Source organism: Panthera uncia (assembly GCF_023721935.1).
Source record: "Panthera uncia isolate 11264 chromosome B2 unlocalized genomic scaffold, Puncia_PCG_1.0 HiC_scaffold_24, whole genome shotgun sequence".
NCBI classification, from domain to species: Eukaryota; Metazoa; Chordata; class Mammalia; order Carnivora; family Felidae; genus Panthera; species Panthera uncia.
Window position 1 is genome coordinate 8247641 of NW_026057580.1, and position 26768 is coordinate 8274408.

A 26768-nucleotide genomic window follows, 5' to 3' on the forward strand; every position below is an offset into this window, starting at 1 on the left:
CAGTGGGTACAGGCCTTAAGAAGTCTTCAAACATGACCTAATTTCTGCCTCGGGCTCTCCCACTTGAACCAAAGTTGAGCAGCAGCTCCAAGAGCCAAGTTCAGAGTTGTGGAGCCTGTGGTGATAACCTCCAGCGTCTCCTTCTCTCAAGCTCCTGATGAGCGATCAGAATAGCTAATGTCTTCTTTGGGCTTCTGTTTGATTCTCTCTCTCTCTCTCTCTCTCTCTCTCTCTCTCTTTCTCCCTTCTAAGGTTGATAGGAGGAGAGCATTGGAGCTGTTTTCTCCTTGATGCCAAGATACATCAAGCTAGGAGCACTCTCCTGTTTTCACATTCATCCATCAAGAACAGGCCTGCAGGACGTGGGGACCAAGACTGGAGCTCTGCTGCTCCCTGGCTACTCCCTGTCGCCCATGGGCATGGCCTGTGTCGGCAACTGAGCACTGCCTGAGTGGCGAGGAGCACCAGCATGGGTTACCCTGTTGGCCGTCCTTGGCCACCCTGCTGCTGAAGCTGCCCCAGAGAGACTTGTGGGGGCTGCCCTGCCCATGCTCACCCAGGCTGCGGGGCTAGGGGCCTGCCAAGGCTAGGAGTGGGGCCCGCCATTCATGGGTCTCTAGGGATTTCCGAGATGCCTGGGAAGACAGGCTGGGGCTGGTGGTGGGCCCGGCTGCCTCTTTGCCTGCTCCTTAGCCTTTATGGCCCCTGGATGCCTTCCTCCCTGGGGAAGCCCAAGGGCCACCCCCACATGAATTCCATCCGCATAGATGGGGACATCACACTGGGAGGCCTGTTCCCTGTGCACGGCCGGGGCTCAGAGGGCAAGGCTTGTGGAGAACTTAAGAAGGAAAAGGGCATCCACCGACTGGAGGCCATGCTCTTTGCCCTGGATCGCATCAACAATGACCCGGACCTGCTGCCCAACATCACGCTGGGCGCCCGCATTCTGGACACCTGCTCGAGGGACACCCATGCCCTCGAGCAGTCGCTGACCTTTGTGCAGGCGCTCATCGAGAAGGATGGCACGGAGGTCCGCTGTGGCAGTGGCGGCCCACCCATCATCACCAAACCTGAACGTGTGGTGGGTGTCATCGGTGCTTCAGGGAGCTCGGTCTCCATCATGGTGGCCAACATCCTCCGTCTCTTCAAGGTTAGTGCCTGGCTGGTTGGCCCCAGATGTGTGTTTCTACCAACAGCCCCAGCCCTCCACACCCAGGGTGCCAGGCCTGGCCAGCTTCTTTCTCCTGTTCCTTCCTGGACTCTGGGGAAGAGAGTATGTTTCCCAGGGAGCAGTATATGAGAATTTGGGGGCAGTCCTATGGTCAAAGCCTAGGCTCAGCAGAGTGGAGGTGTCAGGGAGGGACCCAGTGCTGTGGTGCTGACCATGGTGCTGAAACAGCACACGCGGCCTGATCAACTGTACTCCTCAGTGGGGAATGCTGAACCAAGAGGGGAAAAGGAAGTGCTGAACAACAGAAGGGAGGAGGAGCTAGGAGGACACATGTATGTATATATAAAGACAGAAAGATGGATACATGGAAATATAGGTAGATAGAAAGGTAAAGAGAGTAAAAGATAGAGAGAGAGATAGATAGAATCGAAATACAAATGTTGGAGATTGCCAGGGAGAAAAAGCAAGACTTTTGTTTTGACATTGTTTTCAAATAATTGCAATTCCCAAGAAAGATATGTTTTTCTTCTAGTAGCTGAGAGAGCCCTGTGTGGCCCTCCTACTCCACCCCAAGATTATGGTTAGAAAATGTGTCTTGATATTTTGGATGGGGCATTGGGCTACGGAACCCATAGAGAATGGATGAGGACAGGGAAAGGGCCTGGAAGGAGCAGGCAGTCTCTGTTTCTGTTGCCCTTGGCCCTGAACTAGGCTTCCCTTGCTCATTTCCTTCCTCCTGCCCTTCTTCCTTGCACACCTTTCTCCCTTTCCTTCTGGAATCCTTCCCTGCCCCCTCCTTGCTACCTCCCTTCCTCTCTTCCTGGGGCAAGAGCTGCTGATTTGCAATTCAATTGGAGCCAAGTGCTTCGCTAAGCTGCTAAAACAACTGAAAGCTACCGGGTAGAGAGAAAAACATTACAAGCATTTTACCAATAATTATGAGCCGCTCTGCTCTTGGAGCCTGCCTTGTTTGCTCTGTGTGTTTGTGTGTGTGCGTGTGACTGTGTGTGTGTGTGTGTGTGTGTGTGTGTGTGTGTGTAAGGAGGGGGAGGAGGGAGAGAGAGAGGGAGGGAGAATGTGAGGAAAGAGGAGGAAGAAAAGCCCAGAGGAAGCTGCTGGGTCCCTCCTTCACCCTGGTGTTAGGCTCTCAGCCTTTGGAGATGGCCCCTTCTCTCCTCAGAGTCTCCAGAGTTAGGTGCAGTGGGCTGAGAGAGGCTGTCTGGGCCCATGCAGAGTGGGAAGTCTGAGGCTGAAGCTCTCTCACCTGGACCTTTCCTGGAGTCAATTCGCCCAGTCCCATGATGCATCCGTACTTGGGGGCATTTTGGGGAGCGTGGATAGAAGTGGGGGTGAATGGTGTGGAAGGTCACCATGTTGGGGATGGGGGTGGGGACGAGTGGTAAAGAAAGGAAGCTAGAGTTGTCCCGTCACAGTGTGGAGTGGGGGTTGGAACTTTGTGGGGCCATGTGCTGTGCTGTCTCACCTATAGGCCTTCTTTCTGGAGTGTTGGTTTTACTTGGTGGTTTTATGAAACACTGTCTAGGAACACTATCTTAATTTTCCAACAAATGGATGCATTATGAAGAATGCAGAATTAAGATGAAGGAAATTTTGCAATAGATAATCTGAACAACCTCTGGGGGGCTGTGCTGCCTGAGGTCATTCCTGGTAGATGGTTTGGGAATGGGTAGCCTGGTCCAGCCTTCCCACCTGCCCTGTTTTGCATTGAGGAGTGGAGACCCAGAGCGGAGGAGGAAGCCGGGCTCAGCTGCTCAGGCCAGGGCCTGATGATGGTGATGGCTTGGGCTAGCTGAGTCATCACTTCAGCCTGCCTGCCCCAGGCCTGAGAGGTGAGGCTACTTTGGCCATCAGCAGAGGGGACAAGCCCCAGACTCCTTGTCAGTCTGTCTGGATGGGGCCTAGACCCCCAGCCTTGGAGAAGGCCAGACCACAGATGGGGCTGCTGCAGTTTCCTTATTGGAGCTTTTTATTAAACACTTTTGGTGACTCTGGATGTTTTAATTTTTTTTAATGTTTATTTTTGAGAGACGGAGACAGAGTGTGAGTGGCGGAGGGGCAGAGAGAGAGGGAGACACAGAATCAGAAGCAGGCTTCAGGCTCTGAGCTGTCAGCACAGACCCTAACACAGGGTTCGAATCCATGATCCATGAGATCATGATCTGAGCTGAAGTCGGATGCTCAACCGACTGAGCCATCCAGGCGCCCCTACTCTGGATGTTTTAGAAAACAGCCTGATGGGGCCCTGGGGGCTATGACCTCGGTGAGTGCCTCCCTGCCATCTCCCAGGGGCAAGCCAGTGCCCACTTTATAGGGAGGTAGAGAGGATCAAAGGAGTGGAGAGGTGTCACGTGACACAGGGTAAAGGCTCCAAGAATGGTGAGCATGTTCTTGGAAACATGGATATTTTGGGATGAGGCATCCAGTGACCCCACATGGGAATGCGCTGTGACCTCTGTGCTCACCCCTCTTTGGTTGGAGAAAGGTCTCTGGTGGGGTGAGGGTGCCTGGGCCAAAGTGCATCACCAGCCAGGGGCTCACAAGTGTTTCATTTTCCCTGCCCATCTGGTCACCTGTGAACATGGCCCAGGCCTCAGTTTTATCTGTGCCTCCTCCAATTACAGAGAGATGAATGGGTTGGGGCAGACGGTCAGGAGTCTCCCTGGCTGCTCAGAAAGAGAGACCGGACAGGGGCGGGGGTAGAGACCTGGGAGGAGAGAAGGAATGGGGGACAGAGGGGACATGTTGGGAAAGGGAAGGGAGGGGGAGGGCACGGAGATGGGGACTGAGCCAGAAGGAGTCAGTCATCTGTGGTCTGCATTCCCTGGGTTCCTTTTAACAGCGTTAATGTTCCAGGCTGGCGACAAGAGGGCTCCTCAATAATTAAACTGATAGAAATGAGAGGCTGGGTGAGAAACTTAGAAACCATTTACAGAGGCAAAGGGAGCGGAGGCCCCAGGCTGGTGAGCATGAGGGAGGGGCACCCAGGCAGGGACAGCAGCTGTGTCAGGTGTCTATTTCAAAGGGCACCACTGCAGCCCTGCTCTGCCAAGGCCAATAAGTGGGGCCTGCTGGGAGCTTCCACCAGAGTCTGTGATTATAGCTCCCCTTCCTCTAAGAGGTGAATTTCCTGTGCACAGTTCAGAGAGGAGCTCTGGGCTTGGGGACACTAGAGGTGATTTCCTGCCTGGCGAAAAGCTAATGGGGTGCAGTCGGGGCCAGGGGGTGAGCAAACCTCCCAGCTACTGGAGCTGGAAGGGCCAACTCCCCTTCGTATAGAGGTGGAATCTGACCCCTGTTAAGTGACAGGGCGGAGCTAGAAGGCAGGTCCCCAGCTCCCAGGCCTGACTCCTTCCAGACTGCCTGTCCAAATAAACTGGGTTGGAAGTGAGACTCAGGCCTTTGTGGGGACCAGAAGCCCTGACTCTGAGTAGTCTTGGATCTGACTTGATAGCTTATATCCCTTACTTCCTGTCCCTTCATCCTCGTTTTGGCTCTCTTCCGGAGACAGGGAATACTGATAGGTGTAAAGCATACCTTTTGGAAGACATCCTAAAGCCTGAGGATGTGGCCTATGTAGTGCTATGTTGGGACAGCCCAGATTTGGGCGCCAGTTAGGCCTGGGTTTGAATCTTCATGCCCCCAGAGTTCACTCACCATATAGGGCATTTGCACCAAAGTGTGAATAAGCCAATAAGATCTTTTCTTGAGAGCAGCTGTTGTTGGGGGGAGAAGGAACATGTTAAGTGCCTTCGGAAGAAAGCAGTTTTCAAATCGCAGACTTGTGAGGGCTAGAAGGATCCAGAAGTCATTGCACAGAGTCCCTCCCTCATTTGCAGCAGGCAAAAAAGCTGAGGCTTGAAGAAGGGGAGGCTAGCCAGTCCTTGCCACCTTGGCTAATTGTTTAGCTTGTTTGTGCCTCTGTGTATTTCCTCGCTTGTTAAATGGGGATGATAATGGTCTCCTAGGCCAGGTGAGAGAATTAGGAGTTAATGTCCAGGGAGGGCCTAGCACAGTGCCTGGCACACAGTCAGCCCACAGGAAATGTCATTGCACAGCTTGTGGCTGGACCTGAAACCAGCACGAGAGACTCCATTGATGTGGAAGAGGCTGGAGCGGGTGGGCAGTGACAGACGGTGACCTTTGAGGCCGATCCTGGAGAGGCCCCACCATCTGCTGGGCCTCTTGTGTCTTCCTGAAGACTGAGCAGCCAACTCAACTTTCAGATAACGAGCTTTGTTTCGCTGTCACAACAGTGGCATGTGGGAGGAAAAAGCTGGGTGGAGTGGAGGGAGGGCAGAAGGGGGAAGGCAGGAAAGGGGGTGGAGGGGACACTGGTGAGCAGGGGAGAGGGTGGAGGTGGGCAGGTGCCCCAGGTTCCTGAGAGAGGCCGGCCCGGGGCCAGTGGTGAGGCATACTAGCCCTTCTGGGCACCCCCCCCCCCCCCCCCCCGCCTGGCTGTGTGATGCTCTTGACCCACGTGGGGCTGTAAGTGCTGTAACGGTTTGTGGCTTGTTTCTGGAGAAAGCTGCCTGCTTGGTGCTTGGCTTGTCTAAGCTCCTCCGTGCCTGGCCCAGGACTCCTGGGGAGACTTTGTGGCTTAGATAACGCAAGATGTTCTGTTGAGGATATGGCTTTGTGTCTTCAAAGTGTTTTCATTGCACAACCAGGAGGAGCTTTGGAGAGAGTCCATCTACACTGCCCCCTCCCCCCCCGCCCCTGCAGCATGCCCTTCTCCCTTGAAGACCACTTCATCCTTCCAGCACCCAAGCCAAAAACCTGGCAACAGTTTTGACCACCCTTTTTCTACAAGGAAACCCTACAGGCTTTCCTTTCAGAATGTGTCCTCTGGGGCCTCCCACCTCTGGGGCCTCTCAACCAGACCATTGCAGAAACCTTCTCTTCTTCTGCCTGCTTCTTTTTTTTCCCCCTGCTTCTAAATGGGCCTACCACAGCCAGACTTCTGCTCAGTGGCCAGGGAGATCTTTCTAAAAGCCGAATTGAATCTACTCACCTCTGTTAAACCTTTGATTGCTTTTAGATTAAAATGCAAACTTCCAAACCCTTGCCTGTTTCAGAAGCTCTGTGCTACTTGGTGCCCAACCACGTCTGTTGTGTCTCCTGGGTGCAATCCACACAGTCACTCTATTTTCCTTATGGTCCGTCATGACACTGTGCTATTTTCCCCACCACAGGGCCTTTGCACCTGCGTTCCCCTCTGTATGGAATGTTCTCTCCTGACTCTATGAGGCTAGATCCTTCTCATTCAACCTTAAGCTTAAATGGACTCCCTCCCCTCTGCCTCCCCCCCCCCCCCCAGTTATTCTATCTTGTTTCCTCATCTTTCCCTTTATGGCACTCATCACAGTTTGTACTTATGCCCATATTTGCTTGTTTTCCTTTTTGCTGCTGGCTTCCCCCTTCTAGACTAGGGGTTAGCAAACTATGGCCCATGAGCCAAATCTGGCCCACCACTTGTTTTTGGCCCACGAACTAAGAATGGTCTTGGTATTTAAGTGGTTGAAGAAAAAGAATCAAAAGAATAATATATCCACAACACAGGAAGATCACATGAAATTCAAATTTCAGTGCCCAGCGATGAAGTTTTGTGGGTATACATAAGACCTACATTTGTGTATTGTCTAGGGCTATTTTTAAAATTTTTATCTATTTATTTATTTATTTTTTGAGGGGGACTGCGGTGCAAGTGAGCAAGGGGCAGAGAGAGAGAAAAATCCCATGAGGGGCAGAGAGAGAGAGAAGTGGGGCTCATCTGAAGTGGGGCTCGAATTCACAAACTGTGAGATCATGACCTGAGCTGAAATCAGATGGTTAACTGACTGAGCCACCCAGGTGCCCTACAGGGATACTTTTTTTAAAAAAAGATTTTATTTTTTTTAATGTTTATTTCTTTTGGAGACAGAGAGACAGAGTGTGAGCTGGGGAAGGGGCAGAGAGAGGGAGACACAGAATCCGAAACAGGCTCCAGGCTCCGAGCTGTGAGCACAGAGCCCGACGTGGGGCTCGAACTCACGAACCGCGAGATCGTGACCTGAGCCGAAGTCGGATGCTTAACCGACTGAGCCGGCCAGGGGCCCCAAAATGATTTTATTTTTTAAGTAATCTCTGTACCCAACATGGGGCTCAAACTCACAACACTGAGATCAAGAGTTGCACACTCTACCGACCCAGCCAGCCAGGTATAGGGCTACTCTTGAACTACCGCCTGGGGACTGAGCAGATGAGACCAGTTGACCCTCAGCAGCACCCGTAGGACCCCCGGCTGGTGCCAGGCCCGCAGTAGGCTCTCAGGAGTCTTGGCTGAATGGTGTCATGGAGAGTGAAGCGTCTGCTCCCCCATGTCCCCCCAAACTCTTTGATACCAGCAGGGATGCCATGGTCTGCACCACCCTGCAGACGCCCCTGGCCGTGGGGATGAGTGCAGCCCGGCCCATCGAACCATTGGGTCAAACCAGTGCCAACCAGTGCCCATCACTCTGGTGAACTCCAGGACCACTTGGATGTGTTTCCACCCTCCCAAACACCTCCAGCGCCTCCCTGACTTATGGAATTGGAATTCCCTTCACCTACACCTTTTTCCCTGTTCGAGGGTAACCCCATGCACCATTTTAGGCTGTTATTAGAGATTTGTCCCAACAAAGCTTCCTCAATAGATATTTGGGGGTGAATGAGGGACCCTCCAGAAGAGGTGTCTGAGGTAGAATTATCACTACGTTTGCACGACACATATCCTGTGCCAGGGTTCGTCTCAACCCTCACAGCAGCCCGCGGTGGGCAGTTGTTATCCCCATTGTACAAGTGGGCAACTGAGGCACAGAGAAGCCAAGCAACTTGACCAAGGTCCCACAGCTAGCGTGGTGGAGCCAGCATGCAAACTGTGCGGGCCCGAATCTACCCATTTTGCCACTCTGCTCTCCTAACTCTTGGCCATCCGATAGACTCGGGTTTGAGACCTGGCCTAATACTGCGTGGCTTTTCTGAGACTCAGTGGATCGTCTGCAGCGCGGACACGATGGCACTCACCCGGCAGAGGTGATAATGTGGGCAAAACCCTTCGTAGGTGCTTTGGGGACGCGGGTGTTACCGGAACAGTTTTGATATTGGTAGAATAGTTTTGATAGCGTTTGTGAGGGGCTAGGCGGCCGAAGGGGTGGGGAAGGAGGGGAAGAGGTGGGGGAAGTAGGTCTTGCTGAGGGTGACTCTCAGGGGCTGTTCTCGGGTGAGAAGTGCATAGCCCATGCTTTTACAGCGTCCCTCTTTCCCCCAAGCACCAGGTGTCCCTCTGGTGAGAGCCCGGGAAGGGGGACGTCAAGACGTCAGGGTCAGGCTGGAGCCTGCAGAGAGAGGGGAGGGAGGTGCAGTGGGGGGGGGGGGGGGAGGGGGCCCGGGGGCCAGAGCCCCCCCCCCCCCCCCCCCCCGGCGGTTTCCCTCCCCCCTCTTCCCCCTGCCCCCCCCCCCCGTTGTGGGCCCCCGGGGGGGGGGGGCCCCCCCCCCCCCCCCCCAATATAGTCGGATACCGGGGATGCAAGGCAGGGGGAAGGATGGGTGGGTAGGGCTGCTGGGGGAGACGTTGCGTTGCCTTGGTGGTTCTCAAGCCTGGCACCTCATCACAGTCACCTGGGGAGTTTACTAGAACATCGGATTCCTCAAGCTCCAGCAGGCGGATGAGGCCTGGGGGCCGGGCCTGTGGTTGGACACCTGCCAGGAGGCTTGGTTGGCCACCAGACCGTGTGGTCTGAGTTGGCCTAGTATTCCCATCCCACCAGGCTCTCCAGGGAGGACCCTGCCCCCGCTGCAGCCCTCTCGAGCCAGCTGCCTCGCAGGTGCACCCTGGGGTTGCAGACCCAGCTCTGAATACAGGAGGTTTGGGGCTGGAAGCCTGGGTTCAGCTCTGGTGACTGGATTGGCAAACAGACTCATGATTGTGAAATTTCAAGGAGGCAGAGGGGCCTCTGGCGCCGCTTCCCAGAAATGCCCTGGAGGGAGGCCTGGTGCGCTCCTGGAGTCCAGGTTGGAGATGACAGGGCCCCGGGGCAAGAATTCATTCACTCATTCCACTCACGGACTCCATATAGAACATCTTCTCTGTGCCTAGCACTGCTAGAGGAGTGTTCTCCATCTGGCTGCACCTTGGAATCACCCAGGGAGTTTAAAAAAATCCTAGTACCCAAGCCCCACCCCAGGAATTCAGATTAATTGGTCTGAGATGGGGCTTGGGTTCCCCAGGTGATATCCATGTGCCGGCCCAGGTGGAGAACCACCGCTCTAAGCAACTTTGTAAGGCAGGAAACAAAACGGAGTAAGGCCTTGTCCCGGTGGGCTTCTATGTTAGGGGGGGAAAGCAGGCAGTGAACAGGTAAACTGTATAATACCTAATGGGGGGGGGCAGTTCCCTGCAGAACAAAGCTGAGGCATGGCAGAGGGGTGCCAATGTAGACAGGATGGTTGGGGATGGCTTCACTGAAGAGGGATTATTTCTGCATAAGCTCAAATAGAACAAAGGGACTTGCCCATTGGATATCTGGAGAGTGTTCTAGGTAGAGAGAACAGCAAATACAAAGGCCCTGGGGCAGGACTTTGCTTGATTGTTGACCTAGGGACTCAAGAGGGAGGACCAAGACAGCTCTGGGGATGGGAGAGGGGGACCAAGGGAGTGCCCAAACCTACATCCTGACCCTTGTTGCTGCCAAGGGTGTTGTGGGGGGGAGGGGTCAGCAGGAGTCTGGGGACCTTGGGCAATCACTGGGCCTCTCAGGACCTTAGTTTCCTCACCTGTTAAATATGCAAATGGTCCCTGAACAGTCCTCGTGAAACCACAGAGGTGATGGGTGGGTGGGGGAGGAGATATAAGGGTGGAGCCTGTGGGAGAGGCTCACTCTTTCCCTCCGCTCCCACTCTGCTGGCCTCCTCCCACCCCTGGCCCCTTGTCCCTCTTCCACCGCATCTCCCTGGCCTGAGGAAGGAGAGCTCGAGACAGGAGCGAGGCAGGGCCAGCCAGATGGGGAGCCCCAAGAGGCATGCGATGGTTAAGGCATGGGCTCCGGGGCCAGATGGCCTGTCCTCAAACCCCTGCTCTGCCATTTATCACCTGGGAGTACCTCTCTGTGCCTCAGTTTCCTTGTCTGTAAAATGCTCCCCACCTCACAGGGCACGGTAAAGATTAAGTGAATACACGGAAAGTGCTCAGACCAGCACCTGGCATGTAGACTGGGGATATCGGCCGAGTGCCTGGTTGCGGCGGGCAGCCCAGAGCACTCACTGGCTTTGGAGGCAGCCACATGGTAGGTGGCTCAGATCTTGGCCCCAGATCCCTCACCCTGTCTGGACCTTGCTCATCTCATCTGTGAAATGGGTAGAATCACGTGTACCTCTCAGGGTAAGGATGTAGGATAATGTAGTGAGGAGCTGGTGGTGTGGGTGCACTGTAGGGCTCAGTAATGTTAGTCCTCATCACGTGCAGGCAGAGCATTGAAGGGGGGTTCAAGGGGGGAGGGGGAGTGATCTGAGCCATGCAGGCTGGGGAGCTGGGCAATATGGAGGGGCAGATCACTGGCTTTTGGCAGAGGGATGATGGGTGAGTGTAGCTGAGTTCCCCCCAGTGTGTTGGTCCTGGGGCTCTCCAGGCACTCACTGTGAGGTGTGGGGATGCTGGGTGATCTCTGGCTCTCCACTCAGGGGAGGGCTGTGGGTCCCCTTACCACTGAAGCCTCCCATAGCTCAGGGACCTGTGTTCTGGGTCTGGCTCTGCTGACAACGCGCTGTGACCTTGGGTGGGTCGGCTGTTCTGTAAAATGAGGGCATCGGATCAGGTGGGCCAAGCCCACTCCTCTACCTGGTGGCCTCTCCTGGAGAAGGAGCACTGAGCCTACTCCCCAGCGGTCAGGTTACCGCGGTATTGCCATGGCCCCAGTGGCCTTTCTCGTGGCCTCTCCAGTGTAGTCCAGCCTGCCTCGACCCTGTATATTCTGAGTGTGTGCTATGCTTTCCAAAACCTGCCTCGGGGATTTTCCTGGCCGTGTGCTCCTCCTGGAACTTCCTTCCTGATGCCTGACTGGCAGAGTCAGACTCCTTCTTCAAACCCTGACTCAAACTCCAAGACTCTCCTGACCCGTGAAGGGCTGAGCTGTTCCTGGGGTACGTGGGGTCCTTTGTGTGGCTCTTGTGGGTCTCCCTGACGTCCATGGGCTTGTGGAGGGCAGGACTGGGCCTCCCTGGGACCCAGGGACCTGGGCCTGGGTCTTCCCCTTGCCCTCAGTGCCCCTGGCCCTGTCTGTCAGCCTTGGGAAAACCGAGCAACCCCGCAACCCCCCTCCCCCCACCAAAGCAACCCCTGTGTGGGAGCTGTGCCTGGGGCAGGGGTGTGGCCCATGCCTCTGCCTGTCTCTGTCAGAGGGTTAAGCTCATAGTACCTCCCCCTGCCTAGTCCTAAATGAGCTGTGTGCTTTTCCACTTCCTCCCAGTTTATTAAACTTGCATTTTTATGACCCAGACATGTTGGAAATGAAAAGGCGGCACATTCTGCTTTATATTCCAATTGACCTTTACGCTTGCCACTTACTTGGGGGCCCGGGCTGGGGTGAGGTGAGGAGATGCATGCCCCCGCCTCCAGGCTCTGGGCTGCTGTGGAGAGTTGTATCCTGGAGCCACGTTTTGGGGGGCAGGGAGGCGGGGGAATCAGAGCCCCCCTTGGTCCCCAGCCCCTGCCTCCTCCTTTGGGACTCTGTGGATTTCTCTGCTTTCCTCTTCTGTTCTCCCCCATCTCTCTCCTTCCTGCCTCCTTTTATACCCTCTCTGGCTCTGCCTGGGCCTCTCTCTGGGTCATGTGGGGTGGCCTTATCCATGGTTAAGGCCAAGAGGTAGGAGTGGCCCACAAGCTCACCTGTTTCTGGACAGGTATGCTCCCGCCTCGTGGCCACTCTGGCCACCTGCCCGCTTCACACCTTGATTAGGGCCATTGGTACCCTAATGTGCTGAGCACTTTCTGGTGGGCACCCAACCCCTCCAGGTCCCCTTTCCGTTCTCAGATGGTCCTCTCCCCCCCCAACATAGCTCCAGAAATTTCCCCTTGATTGAAGATGTGGCCTGGCTGTGGGCAGATGCTGCTCGGGGCTGTTTTCCTCGCCTGTGGGGTGACCGTGAGCGGGCTCTGCATGCGTCCCCGGGTGGTGGACAGACGGGGTTGGTCTCAGGGGTGTGAAGCTGTTTCAAAAGGGGCCAATCCTGGCCCTGCCACTCCTGCCTGTGTGATCCTTGGGCGGGTCACATGACCTCTGAGCCCAGTTTCCAGATCTATAAGATGGGTAGGATGGTTGTATTAAACGGGACAATGAAAAGTGGCACATGGCCCAGTTCGAGGAACAGTAGCTGTTGTAACGCGTGCTCATGTGAGGGGGAGGCTATATTCTTCTCCCTGTTCCTTTCTTTCTTCGTTCCTTCATTCCTGGACCTGAGTCCTCCCCAGGCTTCTGTTTTTCCTGGGGCCACTGAGAAGTTCCCTGGGATGACCCAGGAGGCATGAGGCACAGGTACCACGAAGATGGACCGGCCTGGCTGCCGGCTCTCTAGCCATCCCCGGGGGCCTAGGGTAATTTAAAACTCATTAGGGCTGAAATATGCTGGAGGGAGAGAGGGAGGGAGCCCGCTGAGCACCACCCCATGCGGGGCAGGAGCATAGGGGGGCCCTAAGGGTCCTTGGGTGTCTGGGCATCTCTGGCCGGGGCTGAGGAGCAGAGAGGCGACACTTAGCTCATTCTCCAGCCCCTGGGGCTGTGGTTCAGTGGGAGGTCCTGCAGGGTGTGTGTGTGGGGGGTGGTATTTGTGTTCAGGGCTGCTGCCTCCCTGTCTCCCTCCAAGTTCAGGCCCTGATTGCTGTCAGGGAGTCCAGTGTGGCCCCCTCGTCAGAGCAGCAGGAAGAGGGCAAAGCTGGACCCTTAGGAACGAATTTGGGTGGCAACCCCCCTCCCCCACCAGGGGGGACATTTGAGGCTTAGGACTGGGGGGCCGGGTGTGTGAGGGGTGTGGCTTCCAGGACCAGGTCTGTTCTGAGGGGAGATGGGGATATGGGGTGCACACAGCTTTCACAAAGGAGCCTTTTATCAAAGATGAGTGGTATCTTCTAGGTGGGCTTGACAGAAAAGGGTCTCTCTCTCTCTCTCTCTCTCTCTCTCTCACTCTCACAAGGCATCATGTATTCTATTACCCTCCAAACTTCAAGCACATGGAGAATTATAGAGACGAATAAACTGTCCTAGACTCATCACCTGGCTTGATCAAATATTGATATTTTGCCCTACTGGTATCAATGTTTGTTTTCATGCTAAGGAAGAAAACATTGTAAACGTCATCAGAGGGCCCGTGTGAGCGTCCTTGTGCTCCGCCTCTTCCTCCTCGGAGGCCGCCACCGCCCTGTCCTGTGCGGATTGTTTTTAGTTCTTTTAATGACTGTGCACTTAAAAATAGTTTTGTGTGTTTTATTCATTTTTGAGAGTGAGAGAGACAGAGCATGAGTAGGGGAGGGGCAGAGAGAGAGGGAGACACAGACTCTGAAGCGGGCTCCAGGCTCCGAGCTGTCAGCACAGAGCCCAACGTGGGGTTCGAACTCACGAGCCTTGAGATCATGATCTGAGCTGAAGTCGGACGCTTAACTGACTGAGCCAACCAGGTGCCTCTAGTTTTGTGTGTTTTAAGCTTGATAAAAAATTGGATCATGTTGGGTGTCCTGGGGCTGGCTGCGTTTGCTCAGCTTGTCCCGTTCCTTTTCTTGGCCGTGTGGTTCCTCACTGGAATAGCGCCCTGTGCATTTACTCGTTCATTTCTTGGGGTCACCTGGGCAAGTCCCCTGATGATCTTCCTGGCTCGTCCCAGGGGTGCTGCCCGACCATCCTTGCCCGTGTCTCTTTGTGTTCTTGGGAGAGTTTTCTTGTGGGTCGCACTCAGGAGCGGAATTGCAGACTCGTGGAGAATATGCCTCCTGAACTTCCCCAGAGGCTGCCGTGTTGCTCTCTACCTTTGATGCAGGGTGCTGGTTTCCAAACCTGTCTCCCCATTGGAACCCCCTGGGGCTTGTTAAAACACAAGTTTTCACCAGATGCCTGGGCCTACGTGGCCCTGCAACGGGGACTCTTTGCGTGCGAAGTCTTGTTTCATAAGCTCCTGGGGGCTTCATGGACCTACATTTGGAGGTGCCTTGCCTGGATCTGCCAGTCACTTGCTGTGCAACTTTGAGCAAGTTGCTGGATCTCTCTGAGCCTGAGTGTCCTCCTCTATAAAATGGGGATGATGATAATGGTGAGGACTCAGTCAGGGTTGGCCCTTGCCTCCTCTGGGGGTTGGCTTGGTGCTTTTGAGGTCTGTGATGTACCCAGGGTTGCCACAGCCTGACCGGGCTCTTGTGTCATCCAGAGGAGCAATGTACCTCCTTGACTCTGTCTGTGAAGTCGGTTTTGGGTTCGTTGTGTTGGTCAACAAGCATGATGGACGACTGCCCCGTGCAGGCCATGCCATGTTTTAGAGACCTGGAGTATGGTCCAAGGACTCTGATGTCAGAAGTCAACGGTCAGTAATTCCATGACAGTGAGATGAGGGCTTTCACGGAGGTGGATGAGGCCTGGTTGGGGGGTGGGGTGTCAGGGAAGGCTTCCTGTAGGAGGACAACTAGCTGAGATTCAACAGCCAGCATACAGTGAGGTAGGTGGAGGGCTGTGCTGGCCAGTGGGGGAGGGCATTCCAGGTGGAGGGACCCAGGAGGCCAAAGGCCTGGTGGTGAGAGAGGAGAGGGAGAGTGGGAGCGAGCCTGGTGCTTGTGTGGGGGTTGGCCGTCTCGCTTCAGGACTGCTGAGGCTCCCGGTGACACAGGCATCTACCTCCTGGCAGCGGTTGCCTCTGACTGAGGCCTCAGATTGCAGCTGGAAGGGGGTTTATGGGAAGCCTGAAGTGTGAGGAAATGTTAAGTGCCTTATAAGTACTTTGATTATTTTAAATTGCTTAAGTGGTTTCTAAGATGGTCCTAAGTATCCCGGGGACACAGACACAAAATCAATTAGGAAAGTACAACAAACCTAATGAGGGGAGAGTAGCCCCCTCCCCCACGCCCACCTCGGCCTGGCTCTGGCCCTGGCCCATCAGCCCGCACCAGGACCCCTACTTTCACCTCCAGCATCGGGCTGGGGAGCCCCCAGCCTCTGCGCTGGGCCCTCCTGGCCTTGAGTCGTGCCTTCTCGCTCAAGTGTTTTGTGGGGTGGAGGGAGAGGAAGGGGTGTCTGGAGGGGTAGGGACGGGAGGCAGAGAGAGGGGTTGTATGTGGAAGTGCCTGAGAGGGTCTCCTTTAAAGATGCTCTTCTCTTCTGAATGTGCCTTTTATCCAGGGGCCCTGGAGCCCCCTAGGCCTACAGTATTACCGTTAATATTATTATCACTATCATTGCTATTTACAGCATTATTTTTTAAGCGCGTGATACATTCCCATGGGCTTTCAAACATACCAAAGGACATACCCCAGCCCTACCGTGGAGGCAGCCGCTGCTCCCCGTGTGACCTTCCAAAGAGGGCTGTGGTCTGGACTCGGGGCTGTGGTGTTGCAAACTCCGGGGGCGCCATTCACTGTTGACCGTTCACTGAATCTGGGGTGCGGGGTGGGGGGTGGGGATGTGTGCACGCATACATTCTCCTCCGCTTTTTTCACACGCCGCAGCACCTGCCTGGTGGCCGTGGGGATTGCTCATCAGCCAGGAAGGACCTCGGCCTTTGTCCGGCCACAGAGTACTCCCCGCTCCCAGTCTCCTCGTGGCAGACACCAGGTGCTTCCCAACCTCGTGCGTTTGAGAACACCCCTTGTGCGGCTGACTTCGTGCGTCGGCCACGTTGCGTGTCTCTGTCGGGAGAATTCCTACAGAGCGCCGGGTCACAGGACCAGCGTATTCGTAATCTCTTGCCCTCCTGCCGGCCAGGGGTGGGGGCCGCACTTCCTGTGGCTGGGTCTCCACCTCTGCTGTCAGCCGGGCGGGGCCGGGAGGAGGCCCTGCGGCTGATGCTGACCCGGGCCCTGTGCCGCCAGCCTTGTGCAGCAGATCGTGGGGAGCAGGGACCCCGGTCCTTGATGCAAGAGCTGCCCAGAAGAGTGAGTGGGCCCCACTTCACTGTGAGTCTGTGTGGGGGTGGAGGCAGGGGCAGGGGCAGGGGGCAGCTCCGGGCCTCTGCGGGGGTCTAGCGGGAGCTGGAGGCCCTGGGCTCCTGGGTCTCCATCCCACACATGCTCTGAGAAGGTGCTGAGAACCGGCAAGGTGGATGACCATCGCTGGCCTGGCTCGGTTGTCTGCCCACCCTTCCCTCCGCCCCCGCATCATTCAGGTGTGATTGCTCCCAGCAGAACTGCTTCTGTGCCCACATTCTGCTGTCTTTGGGCCCCATGGCTGCCTTGTGTGTCCATTTAACAGATGCAGCTCTGAGGGGCGGTGACTCCTTGGGTCCTGCAGCGGCTCGGGGGTGGAGTTTGGCTGGTCCCTTGCCTCCCTGGCTCCTCAAGGAGTGCTTCTGTCCCAGGTCCGCAGGTAAGGCTCATCCGTCCGTCCGCATCTCGGTTTAAACACTTCTCACTGCCCGCTGCCGGGAGGGCCCCCCTTCTGTTCTAACCAGCCTTGGGCCCTTGGCAAAATCACTTAGACTGTCTGGCCTCTCCATTTTCCCATCCGCACGATGCACCCAGATCCAATTTTACTGAATACTTTCTGAGGGTAGTGAGGCAGGAGATTCCCCACTTCTTCCCGGAGGGCCTCAAAACTCTTCTTTTGGGGGACTTGAAACTGTTCTTGTTTTCCATGTGAATTTTCCATGCAATACCTCCTCGGAGGCACCAAGGAATCCGCTGCCTCCTTCCTCCTACCCCAAGGTACACAGTGAGATGAGCAAAGAGCCTTGTCACCTGGAGCACATTGTACATATTTATTATATTAATTTTGCATAATTCACCGAACTCTCTTTGAAAGAGATGTGGCTTCCCTTATTGAAAACTCTCTTTCCCATTCTGCACGTCCAGCTTCAAATGTCCTCCTCCCCTGAGACCCTTCCCGCCCAAACCAGTCCCCACCTGGACCAATTCCCTTAGTCAGTGCTGGCCCCTGAGCTTTCATTCCCTCTGGTCTCTCCACCGAGAGACCCTGAGGTTAGGGACGATGTCACCCGTTTCTTTTGTGGGTCCCCACAGAATCTGGAGGGATGAGTCAAAAAATATTTTTAACAGAAAGCTGTCAATGTGAAGAACAAAAATCTCTGTTCCTCAAAGGAATCAGGCACAGAGCCTCCTGGAAGTTCGGCAGCTGGTACTTGATTTGACAATGAACTTTCCCAGGTTCATTTCCCAATGACCTTTCATGAGAGGTCCGATGAGTGGGTTTTGCTACAATCTGTACAGTGGTCTTTGGTAACGTTTTGAAGGAAGAAGTGGAGTTTTCCTTAGCTTTTGTTTGGTTTCCAGTTTAATTAAAAATACGTATGTTTTATGTACAGCTTGTGAGTCAGCGTAGGAGTATGGCCCATGATTTTGGGGACTTTCAGACACCTGCTGTAGGCAGCTTCTGAGCATTTCTTGGAAACCGTGGTACGGCCTTAGGGCCCAGTGATAAATGGGAATAGGGGAGGCAGGGTCACTCACAACCATCGGCAGGTGACGATCTTTCACAGTTGCTTCTTGGTCATTCCACACGACGGCCCTACAAAGTGGTCCGGACAGATGCCCTGACTTTACTTGAGGAGAATGAGACCCAGAGAAGTTACTGTGTGGGAGACCACCTAGTGAGTCAGAATCAGAGCTGGGCTTGGAACAGGGGTCCCAGACTTCCAGCCCAGTGCTTGCCCTCTACACACACCTGGATGTCACAGGCAGATCCTTTGAGGCCACCAGCTCTTAGTGTGAGTCCATGGGTGGTGGTGAAGATGACTTGCAGGCTGGAAGCATGTCGGTCTTCCCTCTGCCCCACGGAGCGCGGGAGAGTCAGCCTTGGGCCCCTATGTGTGAGTGTGGCTTATGCCTCCACACTCCTTCCTGTTGGTGTTGTTATAAAAGCAACATGTTCATTGCAGAAAACAGAAGAGCATAAAGAAGCAAATGGAAATTGCCCACTCATCCCGCCATCCAGAGTGACAAACTTGAAACGTTTGTGTATTTCCTTCTAGCCTTTCCTGTGTATAATTTATGACGCTGCGACCATAACATCTATGTGGTTCTGTAGCCAGCTTTTGCCCACCAGGCTGCGGTTGGGAGCATTTTCCACCATCCTTAAATAGTCTCTGAAACATGGTGGGTGATGGCTACACAACCCCCCATCAGGGGGCCCTATCATCTTTTATGTGTCACATCTCTCTGGTGGCTGGTGGGGTGTGGAGTTTCTGGGCTGCTTCCTCACCGTGTCTGGGCATTTGCAGTGGACTCTCCCTCCATGGGGGGATGTGACCGTGAAGGCTTGGGTTCTGGGTAGGTGGGAAGCAGGAGGTGGGAGGGTCCTGCCTAATTGGACTGGTAATCCTGGGAGAGACAGGTGCTCAGGTGAGCTCCCTGAAAGGGCGGACGGGAAGGTGGACATAGCAGGTGGAATGTGGGAGGCAGAGCCAGGTGTCCTCAGTGATGCTGTGGGCGTGGGACATGGGGGCCTGGAGAGACATGCTCAGCTGAACTACCGGTGTGGGGCTGAGAGATTGTGGTTTCACTTTATTCCTGCCCTGGGTGAAAGACCCCCCCCCCCCCCCGCCCACCACCGGTGCTCCAGAAATTAAACTCAGGGATTCCAATCCAGGGCGGTGGCTGAAGGGGAGGTGGTGGGCAGGGGGCCAGGCTTGGCAGGGAGGGGAAATGACCTCATCTATACCATTTGCTGTGGACAGGTGGGACGCATGGCAGGGGGTGCCTGGAGAAGGAGGTAGCAGCCCCTGGGTTCCCACGGTGGCATTGTCTCTACAGGCCATCCGGCCTACCTGCACCCCAGTCCTTCCCTCTGGCTGCTGCCACTTCTGCTCCGGTTCCTCTCCTTCAGCCTCCCAAGATCCCGTCTGCTGGTTTCTCTTTCCGGTCTTTCCTTTGTCCACCTTTCCTTTCCTCTACATTAAAAAGAATTGAAGTATAACTTATATGTAGTAACGTGCACACATTTCAGATGTACTACTTGATGAGCATTTATAAATGCGTTTATGTGTATGAACATCAAGCCAGAGAACATTTGCAGTACCCTAGAACGTTCCCTTGAGCCTCTCTTAGTCAATATCCTAGCTTCCCCAAGGCTAATCACTAGCCCAACTTCTAACAGCATGGATTATTTGCATCTGGCTTTGAGCTTGTATAAACAGAATCATACAGTAAGCCTTTCGTGGCTGGCATCTTTCACGTGATCTGGGAGATTCATCCATGCGCTTGACTATATTCCTGTTTTTCATTGCTCTGTACTATTCCGTCGTGTGCTTAGTTCGTAATTTACGTATCTCCACTCTGCTTCCGTTGGACGTCTGGGCTGAATCTGGTGATTGGCTATTATGAATAAAGCTACTCTGAATATTTGTATACGTGTCTTTGAGTGGACACAAGCACTCATTTTGCGTATATGTGAACACACATACCACATACACGCGCACGCACACACACACACACACAAATTGCTGGCTCATTGGCTACATGAATGATTAGCTTAATGAGGCATCTGCCAAACATTTTTCCCCAAAAGGGTTATGCCTTCTCGCCATCTTTTTTTGCTTTGGAAATTCCACCTGGGCTTCTAGGTCCGTCTCAAATGCTACCTTGCCCGTCATCTTGATGGATAACAACACCCATCATTCAGGTGTCAGCTCTACAAGGCAGGATTGTGTCTCGCTTCTTTACTGCTCTGCCTCCTGGCCAGGAACATAGTGGGTGCTTAATAACACCCGTGGTTGAATTTATGTGCCTGGCACTGTGTCAGAGCCTCACATAGATTATCTAAGGTAAGTGACCAGCCGGGAAATTCTACAGGTGAGGAGACAGGCTTGTCCAGGAAGCAGCAGAGGCCCGCAGCACCGCCTTTCCCCGAAGCCTGCGCTCATTCCACAGTTCCTGGCGGCATGTGTTTGCAATTTCTTGCTCTTTTTCAGCTCGCCCACTTTGATTTCACTCGGCCTCATATTCTAGTCCGGGGGTTGTTGAAGTAAATCTCGTGGGTGACCTAGTTAGCTTGTGACCCAGCCAGCTCTTGGAGGATCCGCCAGCTCTGTCTTCATCCTGAGTCTGTGCCCCAGAAGCAGGGAATTTCAGGCTGGGGTATGGGTGGTAAGGCTGCAGAAACCCACTCAAATGAAATTAAAGCCCTCTCTTAGTAGGGCCAACATTCATATCTCATTTTTACCTTTTCAAAGCCCCTCTTCATTGATTGTGACACTCCCTGGAGATCACAGCCTGGGCATCATCATTTGCATTTTCTGACTGAGAAGAACAGAGCCCAGGGAGGTGGTGTGATGTGCCCAGAGTTTACCGTGTTGCTTGGAGAAGAGCCGGGGGGAGCCTTGAACTCTTGCCTTCCGGCCATGTGCTGTAAAGTGTGGCAGGGTGTGCTGGGAGCTGATAGAGAATCGGAGTTCAGCTCAAAACCCAGCCAGGCTTGTCCCAGGGCTGCTTTGGGAAACCAGAAAGGCTCTTTTAGGTCATCGATTTACTAAATGGTTTTTTAGAGCCCTGGAAGTTTTGCCAAGTGTCTCAGGGGCAGCTCCGGGTTAAAGGTCACAGCGGAGGCTTAGAGGAGGGGGCACTGTCCGTGGTGCTGAAACAGGACTTGGGTGTGGGGAGGTGAGGGAGGGAAGCAGTGTTGGCCTTATGGGCGCTTATGGCTTCCCAGGAGGTGCTATCCTGCCAGTTTTGGTGGGAGCTGGGCATGTGGCCGGGCAGACGGTGCGGGTGCCTTGATATTTTAATTGAAGCCTGGAGACACGGTTGCTCTCTCTACTGCGCTAACAATGTACGGAATAAATAATTCAGCAGTGGTTGTGTTGTGCCTGCTGTCCTCACCCATGGGGGTGGCCACGCTCGTGCTCATACGTGCAGGCTGCCGGGCTGGGCCAGGAGCTGCTATTATGGGCTGGACCATTTTAACAGGGCCCTGGCCACCTCTCAACCCTGGTGAATTGGTTTCCTCCCAGGCACCCCCCAAGGAGAGGTTAGTGGAATGTGGGGCCAACTGCTCCTGTGTGTCACGATTAAGTGGCACTTAAAGGTCCGTTTGTCCTCAGACTGGCCTGAAATGCCAGCAAACTGGAGGAAAGGCGCCTCTTAATGGGCACTCTCCCTGGGCTGTGTTTGAACTGGTTCCATTTGATTCAGCAAATATTTATGGAGCTCCAAGTTTATGCAAGATACTGGAGCAGGTGGTAGGAACGGGAGAGATTGCCAGAGTGAATTAATCTGGGTCCTTCCTGGATGGGGAGGTGTGACATACATGAGATTTTGTCATAGCTCAAGTTGGGGTGTAGGAGGGCTATGGTGGAGGTGCAGGTGAGGGTCTGTGGGGCCTCAGGAGGGAGAACTCGCTTTGGACAGGGCACGCATGCGGTGGCTGCCTGGAGGAGGTGGTCAGTGTCCTGCAGGCAGAAAAGGAGCCATGATAGTACTCTAAGTGGAAAGGGCAGGTGTAGCTGGAACTTCGGGTGTGTCTGGTATGGAAGCAGTAAGGCTTGTGGCATGAGGGCGGGAAGGTTGGGTGGTGGATGAGTGGAGACGGCTCGGATGAACTGGGGGCTTAGGCCAAGGGTGTGGACTTGATCCTGTAGAACAGTGCCCTGGCTAGATTTGGGGATTAGAAATATTCCTTTGGGTGTGGAGTGGAGGGTTGGTTGTAGGCTGAGGACTTAGTCTGAGAGAGTGATTGGGAGACCAATGAAACAGTTCAGATTAGAGGCAATGGTGGCCCGAATGGTGGCCTTGGGCATAATGTCATTCATTCATTCATTCATTCATTCACCAGATTAGTGAGCCAGATGTTGGGCTAGGCTGGAATACAGCAGTGAAGGAAAACACATACAGTCCTTGCCCACATGGAGCTGACCTTCTACAGGGGGAGAAAGATAGTAAACAAGATAAGCAATAATTCAAGTGGTGACAGGCGCTGGGGAGGAAAATTGCATAGGGTCGGAGTTTTGAGAGTGACGGAAGAGAGGAAGGGCTCTTTTCTTGTTTTTTGTTTTTGTTTTTGTTTTTAAATTTATTTATTTATTTTGAGGGAGAGAGCACAAGCAGGGGAGGGGCAGAGAGAGGGAGAGACAGAATCCCAAGCAGGCTCCACGCCACCAGTGCAGAATTCCGTGCAGGGCTTGACCCCATGAACTGTGAGATCGTGACCTGAGCCAAAATCAAGAGTCGGATGCTTAGCTTGCTGAGCCACCTGTGGGGGGGGGGGGGGGGGGGGTGCAGGAAGGGCTCTTTTAAACACGTGGTCAGGTTGAGTGTGTTTGAACATAGACCCAGGAAAGTAAGGAAGGGAGCCAGGTGACTGGATGGTGTTTGGGTGGAGGGCACAGCCAGTGCAAAGGCTCTGAGGCACCCTTTGGTTGCCCTGTATAGACTGGATTTGCAGCATGGGCAGTGGCAGGCAGGCACGGAGGAGTTTGTAATAACCCTCCACCCTCTTCCGTCCCTCTCTCCTCCGTTCTTCTCCCCCCTCTTCTCCCCTCCTCCCAGGGAGACAATCAACGCCCAGTGCTCCTCCACAGAAAGCCCTGAGGTGGCTTCCCGGGAACCTGGCAATTCCCATGAGCCCTGCCCTGCCCCCCTGGGCCCCAAATCCCAGCCCACCAGCACAGAGACCCTCAGCCACAGCTAGATGCGCCCAGGGTCCTCTCTGAGCCTCAGCTTGTCTCCCCCTATAAAGTGAGCACCAGTGACAAATACCTCCCTCACCCGGTTGATGTGAGGTTTAAATGGGAGAATGTATGTGGAAGCTGTAAATGGAAGGCAATTATTCTTACAGTTTTCAAAGCCAGAGGGAAAGACCAAAGAGAGTGGTCGAGGGAGGTCCCTGAGTGTAGTTATTTAGGAGCCTGTGACTCTAAAAGGTGGCCTGGCACAAGCAGAAGTGGATTCAAAAGCTGCAATGAAGAGAAATCTGGGGAGGCAGCTGCCCAACAAACTGCCAGCAGAAGTCGAGGGTGTGGGGCGCGTTCTTGGCCCAAGGGCAGTGCAGTGACCTGTGGTGCTTCTTCCCCAACATGGGAAGTCCTTCCTCAGCTCGCCCTGTGCCCTGCGCCCCCTCCAGCTCCTTCCTCCCAAGGCGTTGTGGCCAGGATGGCGTTTCCAGCTGGAACCATGGGTATCAAGGTATCCTCATTTGGGTGAGGGGATGCTCATGGTCCCCACCTTCCACACCGAGGCCCTTCTCTCCCTCTCAGGGAAACTGGGGAGTCTCCCACCCAACCATAGGAACCTCCCTCTGTCCCATCTCTGGAGGGTGGTTGAGTTAACTGCCATTCATATTTTTGGCAGAGGGCTGGCAGTGAGACCCAAACTGGGAGTGCGCTAATTGAGGGGTTCCTTCTGGGGAAACCCCTGTGATTGGCATCCGGGAATCATGGATCTGCCGCGGTCCTCCCAGTCGTCCTCCCAGCCATCCTCCCAGAGGCACAGCTTATAGAGCTGTAAGCGGGAGACACCTCCTCCCTGGGGCGGGGGAGAGGACGAAAAGAAAAGGCCTGTTTAATTTAATTCCGTGTTTTATTGCTCGTTGGATAAATAACCTTCATTAAGATGGAAGGTGGGGGGATGGACAGGGAGAAGTTTGATTAATTTCGAGCTGGTTTCTCGTTTGTTAATTTTCTCCCAGTTCAGCAGGATTATTAAAACAAATTACAGATACTGCTCTCTCCTCCCTAGGCTGGAGTGGGGCTTGGCTTGCAGGGAGTGATCCTGCTCCCCCCCACCCCACTTTCCACTATAGTTATACATAAGGTGCAACTTGGGGTGAGGGAGGAGACCTTCCCACCTCAGGGTCTCTGGGCAAGGCCCCCCTATTTCTTGTTGGGGTTTTCGTGTCCCCACAGCCTCATGGAAGATCTGGACAATCAGGAAAAGCAGCATGGGGGTGCTGGCCAGGACACCCTCCCTGCAGCAGAGCCAGTGACCCGGGGAAGGTTGGTGCCTGGGGTGGGGGCGGGGGGCCTGCCAGCCCCAGGGCCCACCCCTGGTATCCGTGGGAGCAGGCCAGGTGGGCAAGTAGAGTAGGCGGGCACACAGCTTCTGGGCTGCCCCATGCTGGTGCCCAGTCTCTCAGTCCTGCTCCACCCCCATGGCCCCCTGGCCACTGCCTGTTCAGACCCTTTCCCGGCCCATCCGCTCTCGCCCACCTTGAGCTCTGCCCCTGCCAGGCTGGATCTCCCACTGGCTCCATCCAGTCCTGCAGAAAAACTGCCACCTGCCGGGTGTTAATGGGGGATAGCAGGTCAGCACTTTTCCTGCTCACCCGTGGGCAGTTAAGAGTTCCAGCTGCTTGATGGGCACCTGGGCAGGGCAGTGACTTTTGGGGGGGTGGTTATGAACACTCTTTTGTGTTCCCCAAATGTACTGTGAATGCTGACTCTGCCATTTTGACTGTACCAAAGTGTGTGTGTATGTGTGTGTGTGTATACGTGGGTGTATGTGGAGGGGGCGTGGGTGAGCACTTGAGTGTGCGTGCGTGTGAATGACTGAGCCTTTCTGGGATATCCCTGTGGCACGCACATGTGTGCAGGTCCTTCCATTTGGATGGGCTGACTCTGAGCCCGCTGGGCCCTGGCAGGGCTGAGTTCTGGTGTGTATGTCCATCTGTATGTGTGTTTCCTCCTTCCTGGCCCCTGCCACCATCAGCTGATACTCTGGAGCATGAGATTGGACTGTCCCGAGCCGTCCACCTGGCCATGGCAGCCCCAAGGGTGATCGAAGAGAAGCCTGCCTCTACTTGGCTCCTTGCAGCCTGTGGGGCACAGGGTTCCCCTGGAGAGGGGCCATTTCCTGCAGGCTCCCGACTCTCCACACCCCCAGCCCACCCTGGAGGGCCTTCCTGCTGTCTCCCCCATCTCCAGGTGGGAGCTGGTGGGATGGGCCAGGGGAGGGGCAGCACCTCTGTCTCCAGCCCTGGGGGCCTTGGCCTGTGAGGCTCACAGGCTGTCGGGGCTGCCCATCCTGTGAGGCACAGCCAGAAGATTGAGGCAAAGAGAGATAAGGGCAAAGGGGATAAGGGCCACGGGGGAGGGGACGGGGCACGGGGTGGGGCTGCTTTAGGCGAGCTGTCCGGTGACAGCGTCTCTGAGCAGTGACATTTGGTCGGAGGCGTTGATGGAGTGAAAGAGCATGCTCTGTGGCTCTGTGGGGATAAACCAGCTAGGCAGAGGACACGCTGGTACAATGGCTGAGAGGCTGGGCTGCGCTTGGATGCTCAGGGACTGTTTAAGGAGGGCAGTTGGGGCGGGGGGGCGGCGGTAAGAGTGGAGGTTAGCAGGGCAGCACCCACACAGGGCTTGGGATTTCCTCCCAAGCGGGAGGCCGGGGCTGGGGGAGGGAGTTGGGTAGAGAATGGTGTGGCCTGACTCCTGTTTTAAGTGGTGGTCCTGCCTGGGTGTGCCCTGCTGTGCCCCCTGTGTGTGCGTGTGTGCACAGTGTGTGGACCTAGACCACCAAACGAAGAACAAGCCAGATGGCCAAGCAGGGCTCTGGGTAGGGGTGTAAATGTCGTAGATTCAAGGAGCCCTGGGAGGCCTTCCATCTGGGGGCACAGGCTGGGTCTCTGTGGTTCCAGAGAACCACACAGGAGCACATGAAAGGACAGAGAGACAGATTTCAATTCAGGGTCTCGAGAAGCCTGGCAGATACTGGAGCTGGGACGGGCTACCTTGTGAAGTGGTGAGCTGCCTGCCCTAGGAGGTGGGTAAGCACAGACCCCTATCAGGGGCACTGGAGGGGGCAGTCCCACCCTCCTCATCTAAGAGTCTCTGGTTAAAGGCTCCCTCTTCCAGGTAACATGGGTGGCTTTGAAAGAACTCACTTTGATCCCAGCGATGGGGATTCTGGCCCCTGTTAGCAGGTGTTGGGAGATGCTTGGGGAACTCGGGCTGAGCTTTGTGCTCCTCTCAATTTACCCTATGGATGCCCGCTGTCTGCTGGCACCGAGGGGGGACCCGGCGTTCCCCGCTGTGATGGTGGCAGGACCCTCCTCCAGGCTCTGCTACCCGAGGCTCCCCCAGTGGGACCTGCTGAGGCCTGGGTTAATGGGCAGAGCTTTGTCAAGCCTGGGCATTCTGGGGCAGGGGTCTGAGTGGGTGAGACAGAGTGGAAGGGGCCAAGATCCACTCAGGGCTTCCCTTTCAGAGAGCGGTGTCAGCTCAGATTACCAGTTGCTGGAAACTGGATGCATCGGGCTGGGACAGGAAGGGCCTGTGGACATCTCCTGCCTGTCCCCTCATTGTCTAGACAGGACCCAGACGTGCTGCTGGTTCCTGCCGTGGGCTCTGTCTCTGGCATTGAGGGGCCTGGGTTTCAATCAGTAAGCAGAGCGATTGAGGGAGGATGACTTCTCTCCCAGTCTCCAAGTTTTGC

General features: G+C 54.9%; 1 protein-coding gene across 2 annotated transcripts in view; it reads left to right on the plus strand.

Annotated features, from left to right (window-relative positions):
• Nucleotides 1–243: 243 nt before the first annotated feature.
• GRM4 (glutamate metabotropic receptor 4) overlaps nucleotides 244–26768 on the plus strand; it is a 105755-nt gene continuing 79230 nt past the window's right edge. For both annotated transcript variants that reach the window (XM_049653420.1, XM_049653421.1), the window contains exon 1: nucleotides 244–1150. In XM_049653420.1, the coding sequence (XP_049509377.1) occupies nucleotides 632–1150 (519 nt within the window). In that variant the 5' untranslated portion in view covers nucleotides 244–631. The remainder of the gene's footprint in view (nucleotides 1151–26768) is intronic.